At 33.7% G+C, this 20,884-nt stretch overlaps 1 protein-coding gene and 1 long non-coding RNA gene across 8 annotated transcripts; one reads left to right on the top strand and one right to left on the bottom strand.

The window, feature by feature from the left end:
* Positions 1 to 4,936: 4,936 nt before the first annotated feature.
* LOC108225300 (serpin-ZX) lies at positions 4,937 to 7,636 on the bottom strand. The gene is made up of 2 exons (XM_017400171.2): positions 7,109 to 7,636; positions 4,937 to 5,823 (listed from the first exon to the last, which is right to left on the bottom strand). The coding sequence occupies exons 1-2, from the start codon at positions 7,499 to 7,501 to the stop codon at positions 5,044 to 5,046; spliced, it is 1,173 nt and encodes a 390-aa protein (XP_017255660.1). The 5' UTR covers positions 7,502 to 7,636; the 3' UTR covers positions 4,937 to 5,043.
* Positions 7,637 to 8,465: 829 nt separating this feature from the next.
* On the top strand, positions 8,466 to 17,146 carry LOC108204725 (uncharacterized). 7 transcript variants are annotated; one of them, XR_001803849.2, is made up of 6 exons: positions 8,466 to 11,785; positions 11,983 to 12,066; positions 13,237 to 13,455; positions 13,657 to 13,779; positions 14,470 to 15,774; positions 16,207 to 16,399. It is a non-coding gene; the product is annotated as an uncharacterized LOC108204725 (long non-coding RNA). The 7 variants fall into 7 exon arrangements; XR_001803850.2 differs by lacking the exon at positions 13,657 to 13,779 and having other exon boundaries at positions 8,467 to 11,419; positions 11,721 to 11,785; XR_001803847.2 differs by lacking the exon at positions 13,657 to 13,779 and having other exon boundaries at positions 8,473 to 11,785; positions 14,470 to 14,762; positions 15,485 to 15,774.
* The last annotated feature ends 3,738 nt before the right edge of the window (positions 17,147 to 20,884 follow it).

Here is a 20,884-nt window from a genome sequence, read left to right as displayed (position 1 = left end):
AACACCTCAATTATGTATAAAAAATTCCTGCATTGAAAACCATCTTTCCAGACCACCTGCATTTTATCATTCCATATTAGTTCATTCATTAACCTGACAAACCATATATCCAAAATTATTAGATCAAAAAAATTTAAATATAAACTTTTAATTAATACATTAAATAACCAATGCAAGATACCTCAAAGATATTATCTTTTAGATAATATTCACATTACAAACACCTATAATTCGAATTAAAATCCTTTTAATTGGATACAGAGAAAAGAACAGAGTACATATATTTACAAAATAATCATCGATTTTTTTTATAATGAATAAAAACACGTTCAGGAAAGCCTTAAGAAGTATATAATTGCCCTTTAGTTCTCAGACTCAACTCATTTTAATAAAGTAACACAGTTGATCAATGCTCAGTAACAACCACCTATGTGCACACAAACTTAAAACTATAACGGAAGATAAAATGATTCATTTACACAAAGCATCAACACATCTCACTTTTTCAATATCATTCGTGACATAAGAACACTCATCTCCTATAATCATAGAAATCTTATCCGCGATTAGAATAGAGTCAGATATAAAAATCAAACATAATAATTATAAATAAAGAGCAAAATTCAATCAAAACTTGTAGGAATTTAATCAAACACCTGGTTTGTGTCAACATAAAGTATACCTAGTATGTGTCAACATGAAGTATACGCATAATCAATAAACCCGGCAATCTGCAAATCAAGAAATACAGATTATCAAAATATGAAAACTTATAAACAATGTAAGAACTTTAGACAAAAGTTGTTGCATCATTGTCTCCGTGATATAGTCCATGTCCTACGCATGTCAGCATTTTTACAGTTATGCCTTAATTTTTCAGTAATATAGGAAAAGCTTAAATTCTGACAAATAGAAAGCTGTTTAGCTAGTCAAAATAACAACAAAAGGCATTCAGGAAGGCACGAACCTTCCACTGCATAAAAATCGTAGCAAGCAGAACAAATGTAAGAGATTGGCGAAATCCAAAGGCCCTTCCCATTCTATTTCCAAACTCAAATTAACAGCTTACATATTCACTTTATACAAATATAGTATCCCAAACAAAAGTCAAATTTTTGCCTTGTCACCCTCGTACTATCAGCTTTCTATTTTTATGTACCTACGACAGCCTTGTCATTTGCATTTTAGTAGTCCGTTACAATATTCTCTGTCACCATCTTATATGCAAGGTGTGTTGCTGTTACTGCATTATCATGAATGAGTAAATAAAAGATTGCATCTGAAGCTTTCTCCCTAACATCCAAATCTGCATATTGCTCTCTTAGTCTTTAGTATTATCTCCTCAGCAAATTATTGAATATTTAGGCGACAACAACAATAATCTCTAAAATTAAAGTGATAAAAAGATTAAAAAATACCTAAAAGGGTATAATTGATGAAGAACCATTATAAACCTGAAAAGACAATGAAAAAAATTATAATAAGAAATAGACCTCAGCAAGTAGTTGTCGTGCTCTTTTTCCAGTCAAAGTATGAATCTCCCTATCCTCCAACACAATTTGTAATTCACCTGTTAGAATCTGAAACTATAACAACAATTTTGAATCTGAAATTTAAAGTCCATACTAAATCTAGAAGAGCAAGTGTCTACTGGGATGTTCCAGTGATACCTATAATTACCTCTCAAAACCAATATAAGGTCACATGTGCTATGTTAAATGCGTAACTTCTCCAAAAGAATATAAGGGATGAGAAATATCATCTAGCACTACATTCAGTTGTAGCTTCATATCAACCACCACTTGAGCAATATGCAAATAACATATCAACCAAAAAAAATAACAAATAGCTTACTTTCATAAGCTAATCGACCACTTTTCATGATCCTGGAAGTTTTCTAGTCAAAGTCACTTTGTTACAATAAACAATCATTTAACTACAAGCATATAAAACGGCAACTACAATATATCCGAATGAAATGCAAGCCTGGCCAATATATTACGCACCTTGAAAATGAAATATTGTTTCAATAAAAGAAGCAAACTTTAAGAATTATCTCAACTATGACTTCACGTAAAATATATCTCAACTATGAAATGGTATCTTCAAGTCGGTTCGTCTAGGAACAGAAGGAAAAGATTAAAAAAAATATTACCTATACAAACATGTTGCCTCTTATCTTTGCACCCATATTTGATGTTCGTGCATAGGATTTTGATTCGATTCGTGAACATTTTCCATAGCCTGGTAGAATAATTGACAAAGACATCCTCTGTATTTAATTTACAACAATTAAGTAATGATAGATGATAGATGCATCATGCATGTAACTGTCACATATGATAGTTCACAAACAACTAAGATATATATATACATTAAAAAGAACATAATCTGTTTAGGACAAATTGAACCTTTCGCGGTCCGCGGAGATAAAGAAGTTCAAAAATATATTCAGTGTATTCATGGAGTGGAAGAGCCTGGTTTATTGCAGGTTTAATAAAGTTAAAAGAATGATGTATCACCAAGCCTTGTGTCATGGCTATAATTTTAATTAGTGCAAATAAAGTGAAAAAGGATAGCAATAAAAAGAATAATCTCAATTTATAACTACAAAAATAAAATATAATCTCAAAGTAGTAGGTATATAAAATGAATTTACTTGTAATGTTATAATAAACATACCTCCATACTTTCAATGAAATGAAAACCACAATATTGGAGTGAATCAAATATCATAGTCACCAATAAGTGTACATACCTGTGTATAAAGCATTTCAATACGAACAATTAGATACTCTTTTAGACATTTAATCAAGCAGCTGAGGGGAAAAAAAAGTTCTATACTTAAACATGTCCCACTATATATATGACGATGCTACCGATATCTTATCGATTACCAACAAAAGTTCTGAAGCCTCTTCATAATCAAACACTTCAAGTATGACAAACAACAAAGATATGCGCATAATTAATTAAGCCTCCGATCTACAAATCTCTATAAATATTATCAAATCATGAAAATTAATAAACATAATATGAAAAAAATTAGTTTACCACATATTATAGGATACCTAAAATTGACAACCATATCATATTTGTTCTTTGGGGCAAATCATCAAACACTTTATCAACGAAAGTTCACCTGCAATTATAAGATCAAGAAATTATTATAAAACTAATAGTTGAAATCAAAATTATACTGAAAAATACTAAGAATATAAAAGAGAGAAACGTGAGTAGAGATTACGGGCAGAAGGTAGAAGAGAAAAGGAGAAAGAGCGGAACAGAGACATATAAATGTGTACTTTTAAATTAAATTCATATTATTCAAATTTGAATTCTTGGAAGGCCCGTGTAAACTTTGAAGTTTCATATATAAAATGTAAAACTTTTAAGAGAAGCTAGCAGACTGGCAGAGGTTTAGCTTCCTTCGGAACCCTCCGGTTATTAATAAAGGCACTTGGTTGTCACTGGATAAACTTTTGGTGTTTACGATGTGTTGGATATAAATAAATTATTATAATTCTTTTGATCGTATAGTTAAATTCATATTTTCTGATTAAAAAATATATCAATATTATAATTTTGAAAAAAATAAAATTTTGAAAATAAAAGGCTTAAAAAATGTGTTAAAAAATCAAACGACCTATATTTCAAAATGAGGGTAATAATAATTAATAAATTTACCTTTGTATGCAAATATTTTTGTCCAAAATTTAGATTTTTTGATGTGTGTATTTGGATTTTCTTAGTGTTCACAATTTGTTCGTTACAAAAATTTGGATATAAAAATCATTAATAAAATATTAAATTGGTATAAATAATCTTTTAAAGTGTTTCTCTATATATTTATAATATTAAATGTCAAAAATAAAAAAAACTCATTAAAAATTGTTCGAATTTTCATTATCTCAAAGTTCGACTTGTAACTCTGAAATTGACTTCTAAATTATTACACAAACGATACAAATAAGTGATTTCTGTCTAATAAGCCCAGAAGGTTAGGTTACAAACCCAGCTAAATAATATTAATGTCAAAGATAAAAAAGCTCATTAAAAATTGTTAAAATTTTCATTTTCTTAAAGTTCGACTTGTAACTCTGAAATTGACTTGTATATTTTACACAAACAATACAAATAAGTGATTTAAAGTTAGGTTATAAACCCAGCTAAATAATATTAAATGTCAAAAATAAAAAAAAACTCATTAAAAATTATTCGAATTTTCTTTTTCTCAAAGTTTGACTTGTAACTCTAAAATTGACTTGTAAATTATTACACAAATGATACAAATAAGTGATTTTTGTGTAATAAGCCCAGAAAGTTAGGTTATAAATACTAAACATCAAAAAGTATTGAATCTTAATTAATTAATTACTCCATATATTTTGAAATATAAATCGTTTGATTTTTTGACCCGCACTTCTAAGTCATTTGATTATAGAGGTCAATTTTTTTAAATAAAAATATGTAATTAATATTATAGTTTTAAATAATAAAAATTTTAAATTTTAAATCTTAAAAATATGTGTTAAAAAAAGCAAAAGACCTATATCCAAAAATGTAGGGGATAATAAATAATATTTTTTTTTTTATATTTTTATATTTCGTATGCATGTATATATTTATCGTAAAATCAGATTTTGTGATTTTGTGATAAATTCAGTGCACAGTGTGTTCAGGTTGGAAAATCGAGGCGGAGACCGCAAGCATGAGTGATGTGGCAGAAACATGTCCATATTTGAAAGGCATAGAAAGACATGGCAGCGTTGTAATTTATAGCAAGTTGAAGGTTAAAGTTTAAGAGGGGTGAAACTACTGTTGCAAACACGCAACAGGAATTATAATGTACATTGATAATTAACACCAGAAAACACTGCTCATTGGAACAAGTTCAGATGCCACAGACATACTCATTTTGGGGGAAAACATAACGGAAATCCGAAAAATTCCATAGTTCATTGAAAGGGCTGAATATAATGTTAGTAGTTAAAACATACTATTATTACAACACTCAAAGAAAGCTCTTACACCGCGGCATGGCTAGGTAGTAAGAGGATTATTGATTTGCCCGATCAACTGCACAACTCCAGTCATATCTTCCCTGATAAGGAAGAGGAATGGGTGGTTAGCAACAAAGTCGAGCTTATCATACATTTGCAAAGACCTCGGTTTTATGACAGCAGCCGATGCAGCAGAAGCTTCTGTGCCTTCTTCATTAACTTCGATGAAGGATTTATGGAATATGCTTGAAACATGGAGCTTTTGACCCATAGGAGAATCCACCATCTCCGTAAGACCATCCCCAGAGAAGGGCAAGACCAACCCTAGTTCCTTTAACACTTCCGATGCTTCAAAGCCAAATGAGATATTAAATTTCGGAATGCGGAAGTCACCAACGTCTACTGTCATATATGGAATGTGGCGCTCGAGGAATCCAGCTACTGAACCAACTTCCTCCACTAATTTCGGCAACCCATCTTTTGCATCTGGAAGAAAGAAGTACATCGAGAATTTGCGTTTGTCACCACCTTTTTTATAAGGAAGCCCCAAAACTTTAAAACCATCAAAAGCGCTGATTAATTGCTTCTTCTTGCTGGTCATGAAGGGGACTTGAACTGAGCTACCATCAAGGAGGTGGAACTCATGTTCTTTTGTCATGGATGCATCAAATTTGTCAGTCCACGCTCCTTTGAAATAGAGGGCGTTGGCAAAAACAAGCCTAGTTGAGCTGTCAACTGATCCAGAAGGAAGAATCTCTTTGATGAGGCCATTGGTCTCCTTTTCTGCCCACGAGTTCACTGAATTGGTAACTTCACTAGCCTGCATATATTATGTATAGAATAGAAACATAAAATATTGCCTATATATCTGTAGAACATGAAAACAAGGAAACAAGTGCGACATAGAGGAAGGACAGCAAACAGAGGACCTTGAGCAGAAACAAGCACATTCTTTTTAATAATGACCCGAAAGAATATGTTTCAGCATATAATTTAGAACAACGAAACAAATGCAACATAGAGCACAACAATTAAAAGGTATTCCCATAGGACTTAGGGTTTTTCAATTTATGGGCCTCAAAGGCGAGGTTCTGAAAGAAAGCACAGGACCTAGCATAGAAAAAAGTAGAACCAACCACTATTTATTACAATAATGACCTGAGGAACATGTTTCAGCACACAGTAACTGCATTTGACAATTACTAAATATAAACATAAGCATAAATTTTACATCCAACAAGTCATTATTGTGCACGATTACAGAAAGTTTATTGTACATGATAACAGAAACTCATTTTCTAATTGCAGAAAGATAGCAATTAAACAGACAAGAGATTGCAAATAGTGCGCGCGGGTAAGAAAGGTAGCTATATTACGAGACAATTAAATAAAACAATAGGCACTGCAGATCTATCTATGAATAATGAAAAGCAACTTAGGGTCTAGGCCTGGTGTTGTATAAATTATGATAAATTAACAACTTGTGGATTACATAGAAACTGCTAGCAAAATAAAGTTCCATACAAAGATACGAGGACAGGGTCAATTCATTTTCTAACAAGAGTCCTTGAAATTTATGTCCTAAAAGAATAATCAGTGGCCAAATAGCATTCACATCTGAAACTAAACGGTTGTAACAGAATTGCAAAAACAAGCATTGATAAAAACTACAAAGGATCTATAAGAATAGCAACATACACTGCAAGTAAGCCTACAAAAATTTTAGTATTAGATCAATAACCTCTAATCGCGAGGTCAGTTCATCATTTTAAGTTGAAATTGAACAAACAATCAATTCATCCTTCCAAAAAGCCACAAATCCCTAAACTGAATATCTACAATGATCATCATAACATCTAAAAATCACAATTAAATACACGTTAGTCGAAACTCGAAAGTCTAATTCTCCCCCTCCCCTCCCCTCCCCTCCCCTCCCCTCCTCTAATCGAAAAAAGATAAATCAACTACCAAAAAACAAGTAACCTCAGCATCATGTAATTACTACTAATCTAAATATCCAACAACAATCAAATCCAATACACAAAACTAAAATAATTTCACAAAGTACCAAACAAACATAACTGCACACTCGAATTAAATCTAACCTTGGTCTGAAAATCAACATGAACAGAAGCAGCCTTGTACAAACCATCCACAACCTGTTTAAAAGATTCCTTAAAAGAAAGAGACTCATCAATCCAAACCCCATTAGCAAAACTCAAACAAGGCCCACCAGAGCCAGAGCCATCAGCAAAAAGAAGATCAATCAACTGAGAAGACAAAGAGTTGAGATCATCACTAGACTTGGCCTTGAGAAAAGACAAAAGCTGTTCAAGGGTCTGTGCAGATGACCCGGCTGTGATCAAACCAAGAACAACATGAATGGAAAGTGGAGAAAACACAGTGTTGGCATGTGGGCCATTGTTTTTTGTTAAGATGTGGCTTGCAAGTGTTAAAGAGACATCAGTTTGGTTGGAGATTGAGTGTCTTAAGTCCATTTTTAGTGATTTGAGGGTAATTGAGCAAGCGGGGTGATTTGAGGGTAATATCAGAGTATGTGTTGTTTGTACTTTGTATATGTACAACTTGGTAGAAAAACCGTAATGCCACGCGTTTGCAACACGGTCGGTTCGTGTAGACTTGGTTATTAAGATATCAGATTCGATGTAGAGTACAAAGTAAAAACAACCACGGGGTGTCTCAGTTGGTGGCTTACTAAGGTACTGTTTGGGGTTGCTGTTGCAGACAGCAACAACAGCTTTTTGTTGAAAAGCAGGTGAAAAACTGTTTGGTAAATCTAAAAGCAGCTTTCCCGAACAGCAGCTTTTAGCTGAAAAGCTGCTGTTAAAAAAAGCAGGTCCTCCCATGCTTTTAGAAAAAGCTGCTTTTCAGCTTTTGCAGAATGCTGTTATAGATTTCATTATAAAATCTCACCAAAATCATTATTTTTTTATATTATAACTCAAAATAAGAAAATATCAAAAAATTACCAAACAGTTATCTGATTTCTACAACAACACTTATTTTACCAGCACTTTTTCAGACAACACAGCAATTTTTAACAGCACTCCCAAACAGACCCTAAGTTCGATTCCCTGAGCGCCCCGGAAGTAAGCGGCCTACCATGCTCGGGGTATGAGTGTGCTAGTAGGTTACCCGGATTAGTCGGTGCGCGCAAGCTAGCCCGGACACCGGGTTAACAAAAAAAAAAAAACATGGTTCCAAGAATCATGATTTGGTTCATTTATCTGCGATTAATTTATCCTTTCAGTTTGATTTTTTAATTTGAGTAATTTTATTAATTCTTATTTGATAATATGTTATATACTGATCAAAATAATATTTTAAATATTGGTATAATATATTTAATTGACTTTGATCTTTTTGCTAATTCCTAATCAATTTTAACCAATTAAATATATATGGTTTCAAATAAACTTGACCTAAGTCCTAACCCAAGTCAAATCAGATTTGGGTAGGCGGGCAGATGATAAATTTGGCCTAAGTCCTAACCCAAGTCAAATCAGATTTGAATTTGAATAGTAATAATAATAATATAAGTCGGTTGTGGAATTACCGAATTGGATTGGATTTGGAGATATATATCTACTTGGAACCCTATAAATTGTGTCGCATCCTTTTCACTAAAGAAACATCAACAAAATCAGTTTCTCTTCGTTTCGATTCTCGTGTTAATTCGCTGATTGATCCTCTTCCTAAAATCATATTCGAATTGCTAGAATCAATCTGCATCTCACTCGGTTTCGGTGATTTTGTTAATTAATTTAAACTTTGCAGAAGCAGTAGTCCAAAGATGAAAATGGGAGGAGAGGAATTGAAGGCTCGAAGAGTGGAAGAGTATCTGAAAAGAAGGAACGAAAGGATGGTGAAGCGTTACAGAGAAGCCTTGATTGAAAAAGAATTAAAGCAGAAGATCCGGCGGCTTTTGATTACGGAGCTCACAAGCATTGCTGATGATGATGATGATGAAGAATCTCATCATCATCATCACAAGTATTAACAGCTCTCTGGCGATTTCAGATTGGTTTGATTTTCTATGTAACCAGATAGATCTGCCTACCTTGTGTTTCTTCTACATCTGCTTTGTTTTGACGCATCTATGATATTTGTCTACTTGTTCGTGGCATGTGTTTGATTTTTATTTTTTTTTCGTATTCTGCAATTTAGTGTCTGCTATTCTTTCCGTTGCTCGTGGCTAATTATTGTCCTCAATGTATCTCTGTATCTTATGTGAATTTTATTCCGTTGCTCGTGGCTAATTATTGTCCTCAATGTATCTCTGTATCTTATGTGAATTTTATTACTAATTAGGTGATCTTCAACATTTTTACAAATTACAAGAATTTAAGTTATACAACAAATACTCATCCCGATGATGCTATATGTGTAACCTTAACATGTATAATATGAAAACATTCATCATGCGTTACATTAAGCTAGTATATTAAACCTTAGAGCATCTCCAGCAGCTTCCCTACATGGTGTCCTAAGCTATTAATATAAGGAATATGACATAAAACACAACTCCAGCAGAGTCCTAGCCATCCCTTAAAAAGTTAGGATGCCCACTTCATTCCTCATTTTTAAGGATTGTGGAACCATTCCTCATACTATTTTAAATAATAAAATATTCACTTCTCTCCTTTTTCTTCCTCTTTCCCTCCTTTCTCTCTCCTACTTACAAGTTGAATATAATATTATAATAATGATAGGGAATAGAAATAGGGAATGTTGTTGGAGTTCCCATTCAATAAAATGTAGTAATCCCTTAAAAATTGAATATTTTATTATATATTTAGGGAACATGTTAAGACTCTGCTGGAGATGCTCTTACAACTTTGTATTCGCCTATGAAATTCGATTCTCAAGGTAATGTAGCAATTAAGAGAGCACTTAGCTAGCTGTCCTTCAGACGATTGAATCAGGTCCTTGTAGCTATACGATGATGCATCTCCTGAAGATCACATTACATATCGAGTTTAGATTCTACAATAACATCAATCTATATTCATCTCAGAATTGTAAAAGACAAACCTAATGCATTTGTTAATAACTTCTGCTAATGCTCAAAAAAATAAACACCAGCAACTGCACTTGCCATGATATATTTCGGAGAAGCTAATACAAAGAATCACAAATGATTGGCTTATCCTATTTATCATACTTCATCGGGAAAATTATAGCTAGTTTAGTAAATTGTACAAGTTTTAAGACACATTACAGTATTATGAATAAAACTAAAATAACGTACATAAGAACGCAGTCTAAAATAAATTAAAGGGTAAAAACAGGAAAAAGGGAAGTGCATAACTTCCTCAATTCTTCTTTATTAACTTGTCGAGGAATAAGGACACTGCTGATGCGAGAAAACAAGGGGATAAAGATGCCCAGTACTTTTCTAGACAGTAGACGACTAGATGCATACATATCTTGACTATACAATACATGATTATATAGGATAATACGGCTAACAATAGACATGGGATATATAGAAACCTTGTCTTCAAGGAATGTGGGTGGCATCTCCTCATTGCAAGGAGGAACTGGAAAAATTTCTTGTAGGGATGTAGGTGACATCTCTTCATTGCAATAAGGAATGGTAAAGCCTCACACCCAAATTGCAGCGTCCTGCGCCTTTTTGCTTGTGAAGAGTCCATCATGGACTCCTTCCTTCCCTCTGTATTATCTGCAAATATCCTCTTAGAACTAGATATGTCTCCTGCAAATTCTATGTAACCAGATGCCTACCTTGTGTTTCTACATCTGCTTTTAATTTACATATATATATTTATGACCGGGTTGTAAGTTTTAACGTATCTATGATATTTGTCTACTTTTTCGTGGATCCGTGGCATATGTTTAGTATATATTTTAATTTTCGTATTCTGCAATTTAATGTCTGCTATTCTTCCAGTTGCCCTGTCCTCTTGCTAATTGTTGTCCACAATGTATCGCTGTAACTCTGTATCTTACATGAATTTTATTACTAAAAGTTGATTTTCAACTTTGAATTGAAATTATACAGATACTGCTCCTGATGCTTAATGTGTAACGTTATCATGTATGATATTGAAACATTCACGATCATTACATTAAGCTGGTATATAAAACCATATTGCCAGATCTCTGATCTATATTGATTTTCTAAATTTATGCAATTCTAAATGATTTTGTATTTTGTAGAAGGATCTTAATTAATTTAGCAGGTGACTCGGGTATATTCACATGAGTCATATGTCTATTCTGGACATGGTGATAGCTTGCTTGTATAGTTGTATGTGCCCGTGGTGTTTATTGGTGTAATTAGATTAGTCATACAATTCGGGTCAGTATATGCAGAGAAAATGGCAAGCGTGTGGGATATACTGTGAAGGATAGTGACTCTGAAGCAGACGGTATTTATACTTTGATTTTTATTTTCTTTTTTGTTTTCTTTTTCCCCCTGTAACCCTTCTCTCAGTTTGTACCTATTTTCATCTACACTGGTAGTAGGTGATGAATATTGGGGCTCGAGGGTTTAAACTGAGACCAATGTGTTTAGTGGGCTTTATCTGTATATCATGAATTTTCATATAATTTAGTAGATACGCACTTGTCCCAATGGATGGATTGATAAATGTATTTTGGGGAATTTTGCCTTTAGCAAAATGTTATGTTCTGGGTGCTGTTGTGCCTTAATGTTATGACTTTTTTCAGCTTATAATGGAATGGGATACTTGTATGTAAAAGGTTATGGAGCGGAGAAGAAGAACTTTACCAAAGTAAGATGCCTACTTATAGTAATTACATGTTCAACATATTTGCATTCTTGCATTTTGGGGATTGCATTAGTAGACAATGCATACTCTTGTTATCTTATATATAGTTTTTATGGTACAGTCTGATTTATATATTATCGTGAAGAAGCTATTATATGTCATTTAAGTTGGATTATTAAGTTCTTTTTGGTGATTCTTAGATCATAGAGAAAGAACTGCAAGGGGAGGAATAAAGGCGTTGTAGGGCTTGTGTTGGCGAGGCAGAGGAAGAGACATGTGTCGAGGTAATCTTATCCGCTCCTTTCAAGTGTGTCTGTCGATGTGTTGCTGATTGGTGTGCAATAGATTTAACCATATTTTGCTGTTGAAACTTATAAATAAAGATTTACTCACTTCCGTGTAATTATCCACTCCAGACTGTATTCTTGTGCTTTCTTTTTTGCCAATGCCCTTCAAAAGGTCATCTCTTTTCAAGATATTTAATAAACACAATATCGTATTGGCATCATTAGTCGTAGCAACTAGCAAACCTTGAAAAAGAACAAAACAATAATTCTTCTGTTTGAATATTTATTTCTTATATACAATGATGGCATATATCTGGTTTTTGTACTTAATATTATATAGTAATAATTTTGGCTCTGGCTCTACATTTCATTCTACAAAAAATAAAACTAAAACATAAAACTTGTTTGGTACTATGTCGGAAGCTGAAAGAAAACGTGTTTGATATTATATAGTTATTGTTTTGTTCTATTTTATATGTTAAGTAATAGAACGCCTTTCTTTGATGTGAAAGATTTCATGTCCCTGTTATTACACCTCCCTTAAAGTTATTGCTTAAATCTCTTGCACTATGTAAATTGTAAAAATTGGAAATCTTAAACCTTATTAGTAGTAAAAAAGTTTCATCGCTTCTTAGTATTTATAATTAAGGATTTTTCTTGTTTAGGCTTATTGCTGACTTGAAGAATTAAATCAGATTTTTATTAAAGTAATATATTAAATTCGGGAATATTTTGAAAAAATCACCAAGAATATTACTTGTTATAACTAAAACTAGGGGTGCACCCGAAAAATTGGTTCTTTGACTGTTTTGTTCTAATGCTATTAATATTGTATTTTCATTTCACAATTAATTCAGGAAAAGCTGTAGAACACCTAATTACTAAATATAGTGTGCATATTTTTCAAATTTAATAAAAAAACCAAAGTGGCTTGTTTTGATTTCGTGTTAATAAATTTAATGTTGTTACATAGGTATAAAACTTTGTAGTGATCGCCTAGGTTTAGTCATTCTTAGTAAAATATCAACTTCTTCAATAAAATATACATGAGGTATGCAATATGACTCAAGTATTTGAGATCTCTTGCAACATACATGATCTGTTTTCACCATAAAGTTTGTAAACTTTGCAATATGAATTATGTGTGTATTTTATTATGGAATTTAGAGAATGGAACCCTATGCATGGATTTAAACTTCTGATGGTTCTATACAAGAAGTGGAACGAGAGATTGCAATGTTATGCCCCACTGCTGTTCATGAAATGGCATCAGGACTTGGATCGTCAAAGAGCAATCCTATATCACTACCTGCACGAGTTAAACCTACTTCTTTGAGCTTAGTTATTGAATACTGCAGATTTCATCTAGCACACCGCTCTTACCAGGTCAGATGTGATTGCTTGAACCTTATAGTTGGCATGCGCTTTCTTTTCTTTAGGCCTGATGTAAAGTCTTGTGTACTTTTCCGATCGGTAAGATGTGTAGTTAGAATAATGCATTACAGAGTAATCTACTTTCCTACTTTGGAAAAAGAAATAGAATGGGGCTACGGGAAATTCATCTTTGAAAGGTTATTAAATGTGCAGTATACTTCAAATGCATTATATTATGATGCAACCCTGGAATATAACTCTGTGTATGGCAAAGTAATCTGATTGGTGCTAGATACGTGTACATGAAGTTGATTATAGACTGAGGAGTAAATAGAGGTAATTTTTTATATTAAACTTCCAAATTATTATAGATTAAATTTTATCTATGCTGTATGAACTTCTGAATTACTGTGGCTGTTCTTTCATAAAAAGCACTATTATCACCATATCTTTGAACAAAAGAGCATCCTGAAATTGTTCCGATTATTATCATGAGTCATATAACATTCTTTGATAATTTTCACAAGTCGATATCTCATGAATATTGAATTTAGGCTGAGGATAATGAGATTCTTTTAGTACTACTTTTAGGATAGATCTCCAACTTTTATAACCATAAGAACCACCTAGAAAACGATGGTATCACACTTGTCATTTTCTTGAACAATAGTGGTCAACTAGACATAATACCCGATCACACCTCAGATTAGAGTTGGGGAAATTCTTACATTGTTCAATGAGAAAACCTGTTCTTAAACCTAAGAGGCATTCTAACTTCTAAGATAAGCATGGAGACATCTTTTTCGTTATTCAAAGATGAGATAATTATATCATATTCAATTGTTCAAATGTCTCCCTGCAGTGTAAGATTATTATTACTCATTTTAACTGATATGCTTGCTAATACTATGTCATAGCGTGTCTTTAACTAAATTTCTAATAATTTAAAATAGTGGGTGCTGGTTGTATAGAGAGCTGATATATTGAATGGGTGATATACTAAAGTTTTAATACAATTGTTTTCAGGACCAAGATACAAAAATCTGCAAGATCATACTCAAGATGTCTATAGTGACAAAGTTACGCTGTATCACTCTGGATGTTACTGGCACATTAATAGCTTACAAGGGGGAGCTTGGTGAATACTATTGCATGGCAGTCAAATCTGCAGACTTCCGTGTCCAAACTACAAGCGTGTGCATGAGGGCTGTAAAATTGCATACACAAACACGGCAAAAGAACATCCCAGTTTTGGGTTTGCAGAGAAAATTCCCAACATTGTGTGGTGGAAAACTTGTGTTAGAGACTCTTTTGTAAAGGTAATTATTTCGCCTTATTTTCTAGATCTTCTTGCATGTTAGATCTTTAAAAGCTATACATGTGTGGTATTATTTCCTCCTCGCTAAGCTAAATCGCCAGATGTTTACTAATACTCTGGCTTTTCATGAAAGAGCAACACCTAAGATTGTTGCATTGCAATTCAAGTAAAATTTAACAGCATAAGAAAAAAGAAAAATGTAGTATTCTCAGTCACATTTATGAATCACTGAAAAATGATAGATCTTACCGCTAAGTCAATAACCCTTAGGTAAATTTAAATTGGTGTGTGTGTGTGTGTGTGAGTATATTCTCAGGGTGCAGGCCATACAGCTCCAGAATGTTATGCAGCTATGTTTGAGAGATAGATAACTTTCAGTTAACAATCTGAGCTATATGTGCTTGGTACCAACTGGCGCAGGCTTGTCATATATGTTCGGATGCTGCAACGAGGAGCTTGTTGCCATTTCTAATTAAGTATATTTATTCAGAATTAGTTTTGTTACAAAAGATATAAACCTTTGGTAGATGGTAGTATTAAAGGACGATGACATCTTTAATTTACTAATATCTTTTCAATTTAAGCATCAGTTTTTGTTTGATATTTTTTCCCTTAGGTAAAATATTCAATGTGTGTGTGAGAATTTGGCCAATGGAAGATTTTTGAGAAATGAACCAAGATTTATAATATTTTTAAAGCCCGAGTCATATATTATATTTTCAGGCAGATATGATTATGATGAGGAGATATTTGATAAAGTTTCAAACGCATATACTCCACCTTTGGCTCTGTTTCTCCTTATACTATGTTTTCAGATTCCAAGCCTTTCCTAAGATGGGCCAAGGGCGAACAACCACTTACTGTTTCCTCATTATTTGTTCACAAATAAGGGATGAAAGTCATTGTAGCTTTATGGGAGAGCAAGGCAACCACCTTCCTCGACTTATTGCCAAAGGAAGGAAATGAGCCTGTTTTTGTGGTTATAACTGGCTTAATGGCCAAAAAATACTCAGGTATTCACTAACTATTACCAGTTACATGTTTCTTATTTGCACATACAAGACTATACAGGAGTTATCCTCCACTGTTGTTAAATTAGCTAAATGTCTAACCATTCACTACTGCAACCGGCATATTTTTGAACTTCATGTTTCTTAACCGATTACATATTGCACCCTAATATTATAAGGCCGCAGCTTTTGTTTGTAATATTACTTATACCAGAACTAGGAACTGGTTCATGAGATTCTTTTTAAATTTTAAAATTTAAAATTAACTAGCTTTTTTATTAAGGCACAGGCACACAAATTATAAATTTTAAAATTTAAAATTAAATAGCTTTTTTTATTAGCTATTAGTTAACCATTCATGCACAGGCAAGGATGAAAGTAGTGGCTTATAACTATAAGCTTACATAGAAACTAATGATATTGTTATTCTTACAGAAATTCGCAAGGGAACTCGTCAGTTTTGACAAATCTGTCTAAGATGATGTTGAGGGTGTATACAAGGAAAATCCGCAAGCATTTTTTTAGTAAAACTTAATGGAATATAGTTGTAATTATCTTATGTTATCTTACTTGTGATACTTTTGGCACTTTTTTTGGTTCATATGATTATTCGAAAATGATTTTAGCATTTCCTTCGCTTTGCTTTATATTTGCTTCATAGCCTAAGTGGCACTTTGTAGTTTGAAAGATGCAAGGTGCTTTTAATTTTCATTATGCAAACATCAGAATTCATGTGTTTTATCCATTCCCATTGTTTAATAAATTATGTGCACTTGATCACCGAGAACAAAGCACAAGCTTTAGAAGAAACCCCGCGTCGCTTCAAAACGTACTGCATTAACTGACTGTGAGAAATAAACCGGTTCGATCTTCTTTGTTGTCTATCTACAAAAAGTAGGTTCCTGCTAATGAGAAAGAGTATAACAATTTCAGATAAAATGTCAAAGGAATTACTTCGACAAATGAGGGTAAAGAACACCATCAATGAGGCTGAATTCAACTCAGATGAAAATCTTTTCTTCGACCTCTTTATCAAAGCAAATTACGGAAATGATGCGCCCGACTGTGAGGTGCTGGATATGGAGAAAAATTGGATCAACGGAGAACCAGAGGTACTCCTGGGACGGGAAGTGCCCATCAGAGGAATGGAAAAATGAGAAATGTGGTGAATTAGATGAAAATAGACAAGAAGTAGCATTAGATTTCGAGCGTGAGATTTTCACTTCTTTGGTGAATGATCTCATTGTCAGTTTTTGAAGAAATGGTTTAGCTATACATTTTTTCTCGAAACCGAATAATTATTTGCGTGCTTGAAAAGTGTCGCATGAATCTGAGTTATTTGCTTTTACACTAATGATATATGATTTTATGATGATCCAACTTCTAAGGTAAACATCTTTTACAAACTAAAATCTTTTGCAAGTTAAAATCTATATATTAGGTCGTGATTTAATCATCTCATGTTCGTGTGAACTGTTATGTCCATTTAGCATGGAAGCTAACATATATAGCTTGGTCATGCCACTACAACAATAGCCCTCCATGATTTTAAATAAAAAAAGTTTTACTGCAATGCCCGTGCCTTGCACGGGCTTCTACTCTAGTTGTAACATAATTTTAGTACAAAAGCTAATACAGTTTGGATAAGAATATATTATATAAGTCAAATCTACAATTAAAAAAAAAACCAACCGATCAAAGATATAGTTATAATAGAATATTTAGTTATAATAGAATGTTCTTATACTGATTAAAAATAATTTAGTTTCATATAGATATTAGTTTATTCAAAAGTATTAAATCTCATGTGCATATACGTAAAAACTTAAATTATTGTTACATATACTTACTTATGTTCTTAAATTATTAATATTAAATCAATAATGATACCAACTTCAATTTCATAATGATCAAAAATTGCCATGTTAAAACCTATAATATACAAACTTTCAGGCACATTTGTACTAGATTAACAATAAACAAATAAACATGAATGTACGAGAAACGTACTTTTTTAGACGTACTTCTAAATCATGTGACTATAGTTAACATGATTATTTTTAAAATTTTTTGTTTTAATAAAAATATATGCATAATATTATAATTAAAAAAATTGAATAATAATTTTAACTATAGCATCGCAAGAAAATCAAACGACCTATCTGAAAAGTATACACATAATAATGAAGTGATAGAATTACACGTAATAATAAATTGAAAATATGAGAATATTCTTTGAAACAAATCTAATACATGTTTAATATCGTAATAGTAAAGAAAATAAACAGTATTTCTATACAAATTAATTATGATTATTATATAATTAAAGATATTTTCTAAAAAATTAAAGCCCGGGGTAGCGGGAATTAATACTGGTATCAATAATAAGAGGAGATTTTGGTCAAGCAATCGCAGCATTCTAATATGTTACAAGACGAGCAATGCAAAAGCAACTTGTTGGGGAAGGGATAAAAGTGAAATACATATCCAGATGCTCAACTTGGCATTATTAGAATTTAGATCAGTCAAAAGAAGAGATGTACACTGTGTTCTACTGATGAGAGCAGCTAGCTAGCGTAAACATTTACATATTTGTATTTTTACTAAGTGTAACCACCAGAAATCTTATTACACAGACACGTTACCAAATCCGTAACTATTATGCTTCAAACTAATAACTTGAAGTTGTGCTTCTATAGATGAATAGGCGAGAAGAAAGGCCACCAAATCCTTGTATATATAGGTAAATGTTTCACGGCTGTCCAGAGGAAGAGGAGGCTGCTTTTCTGCTCAGCCGACATGTCTCCAACAATAAAATTTTCCTATAGAAGCTATATCTAAAACATAGATGATAACCAATATACTTACTTCCCAGAACCAGGCGTCCGTTTCTTGATAACCATTATAATCGGTGTGAGCTCTCCAGGCTTTTCACTCCCACACAGCAGCCCATTAAAATCTTCTAGTTCCAGCGATTCAAAGAATAATATCCGTCTTCTCGAAGAATTAATGATATCGCTGAATCCCTTGGCAAAACGAGATACATGTACCTCCATCGATTTAACATAACGATGTTGAATCAAGAGATCAACATATTTTCTCATGTTAGTCAAGACTAACAATGAATTTAGCCAAGATGAATATACACTGCAGATGGACTTAAGAGCAAACAACAATATTCATATATGAGAGAAAATGATAACATTCCAGTCTACCCAATATCACAGCTGGGTTGGTTACATATAGTACTAAGAACAGACAAAAGAGAATGGCACCTGTCCCTTAACAGCACATGGGAGAGGTGGTGAGAATATTCTGAATAACGGCTCTTATTCTAAGACATAAATAAAGGGTAGAAAAGTAAATATAATAGGATGCAAATACTGAGGTTGATCTCCATAATACTCCTCCTCAAGCTGGTGAGTGGTCGGTCTGAACTCCCAGCTTGTCAACATGAGACTGATGCAACTTGACTGGTAGGATTTTTGTCATGATATCAGCTATCTGATGAGTAGATGGAACATGCTCAGCAACAATGTGACCTGACTTCAGCTGATCTCGAACATAATGACAGTCAATGGCAAAGTGTTTGGTGCGTTCATGCATGACTGGATTAGCAGCAATTGCCAAGGCTGCCTGGTTATCACACTTCAAGATGGAAGGAGGGAGATTCTTCAGACCAAGATCAGTCAATAATGTATGAAGCCAAGTCACTTCACATGCAGTGAGAGCCATGGCACGATATTCTGCCTCTGCAGAGGAGCGGGCTACCACTGTTTGTTTTTTTAGTCTTCCACGACACAGGGGAGGTTCCAAGAAAAACACAGTAGCCAGATGTTGACTTTCTGGTAGTAACACAGCCAGCCCAATCACTGTCACAATAGGCGGTGAGTTGAGCGGCAGATTGAGAAGCAAGAAGGAGGCCTTGGGAAACAGTGCCAGAGAGATAACGCAGAAGCCTTTTAGCATTTTGCATGTGAACAGAGGTTGGGGACTGCATGAACTGAGTGAGAATCTGAACAGAGAAAGTGATGTCAGGACGGGTGATAGTGAGATAAATGAGTTTACCTACTAACCGTTGGTAGACAACTGGATCAGGCAGGGGTGTACCCATGTCTGGTGTGAGTTTCAACTTAATATCCAGCGGTAGTAAGAGTGGTTTGGCATGCAGTAAACCAAATTCAGAGAGAATATCTGATGTATATTTCTTCTGACAGAGAAAAAAGCCATCTGAAGATCTGTGTATCTCAATTCCCAAGAAGTAGTGGACTGCCCCTAGATCTTTCATGTTAAAAGCTTCAGACAAAAGTGCTTTAATCTTCTCAATTGACTGCAAAGAGTTCCCACAAATCAACAAATCATCAACATAAACCAGAATTATTGTGATGGTATCCATGGAGTGTAGTATAAACAAGCTTGAATCTGCTTTGGATTGAATGAAGCCCATCTCCTGTATGGTTGATGAAAACTTTGAAAACCATAATCTGGGGGATTGTCGTAAACCATACAGTGTTTTGATCAATCTGCAGACAAGTCTTGGAGAAGATTTGGAAGCAACCTGGGTTGGCTGATTTACTGCAATTCTGCTTCCTATGTGGGTGTATCCTTGCGGCATAGACATGTAGATTGTTTCTGGTAGTTCCCCATGTAGGAAGGCATTGGTCACATCCATCTGGATTGTGTGCCAATCTTGCATTGCAGCCACAGCTAATAGAGTACGCACGGTTGTCATTTTTGCAACCGGGGCGAATGTCTCATGAAAGTCCAAGCCATGTTGTTGTTTACAGCCCAGTATAACAAGCCTCGCTTTATATCTCTGGATGGTACCATCAGGGTTGAACTTTGTTCTGTACACCCATTTAGAGCCTATTGAATGCTGCCCTGGTGGGAGAGTAGTGATCACCCAAGTATTATTTTGTTCCAACGCGTCCAATTCTGTGTTCATAGCCTTCACCCATTCTTCATTTTGAACAGCCTCTTTGAAGTACACGGGATCATTGTGTTGTGTCAACGTGGAAAGAAAGCAGCAGAATTGGGATGGTACCTCTGTAGTTGCAACATTGTGTATTAAGGGGGCAGAGGCATGGTTGGTAACATAATCTTTATGCCAAGT

This window comes from Daucus carota, chromosome 1 (genome assembly GCF_001625215.2).
Source record: "Daucus carota subsp. sativus chromosome 1, DH1 v3.0, whole genome shotgun sequence".
NCBI classification, from domain to species: Eukaryota; Viridiplantae; Streptophyta; class Magnoliopsida; order Apiales; family Apiaceae; genus Daucus; species Daucus carota.
Note: the sequence above shows the minus strand (reverse complement) of the source record. Positions and strands in the feature narration are given on the sequence as shown.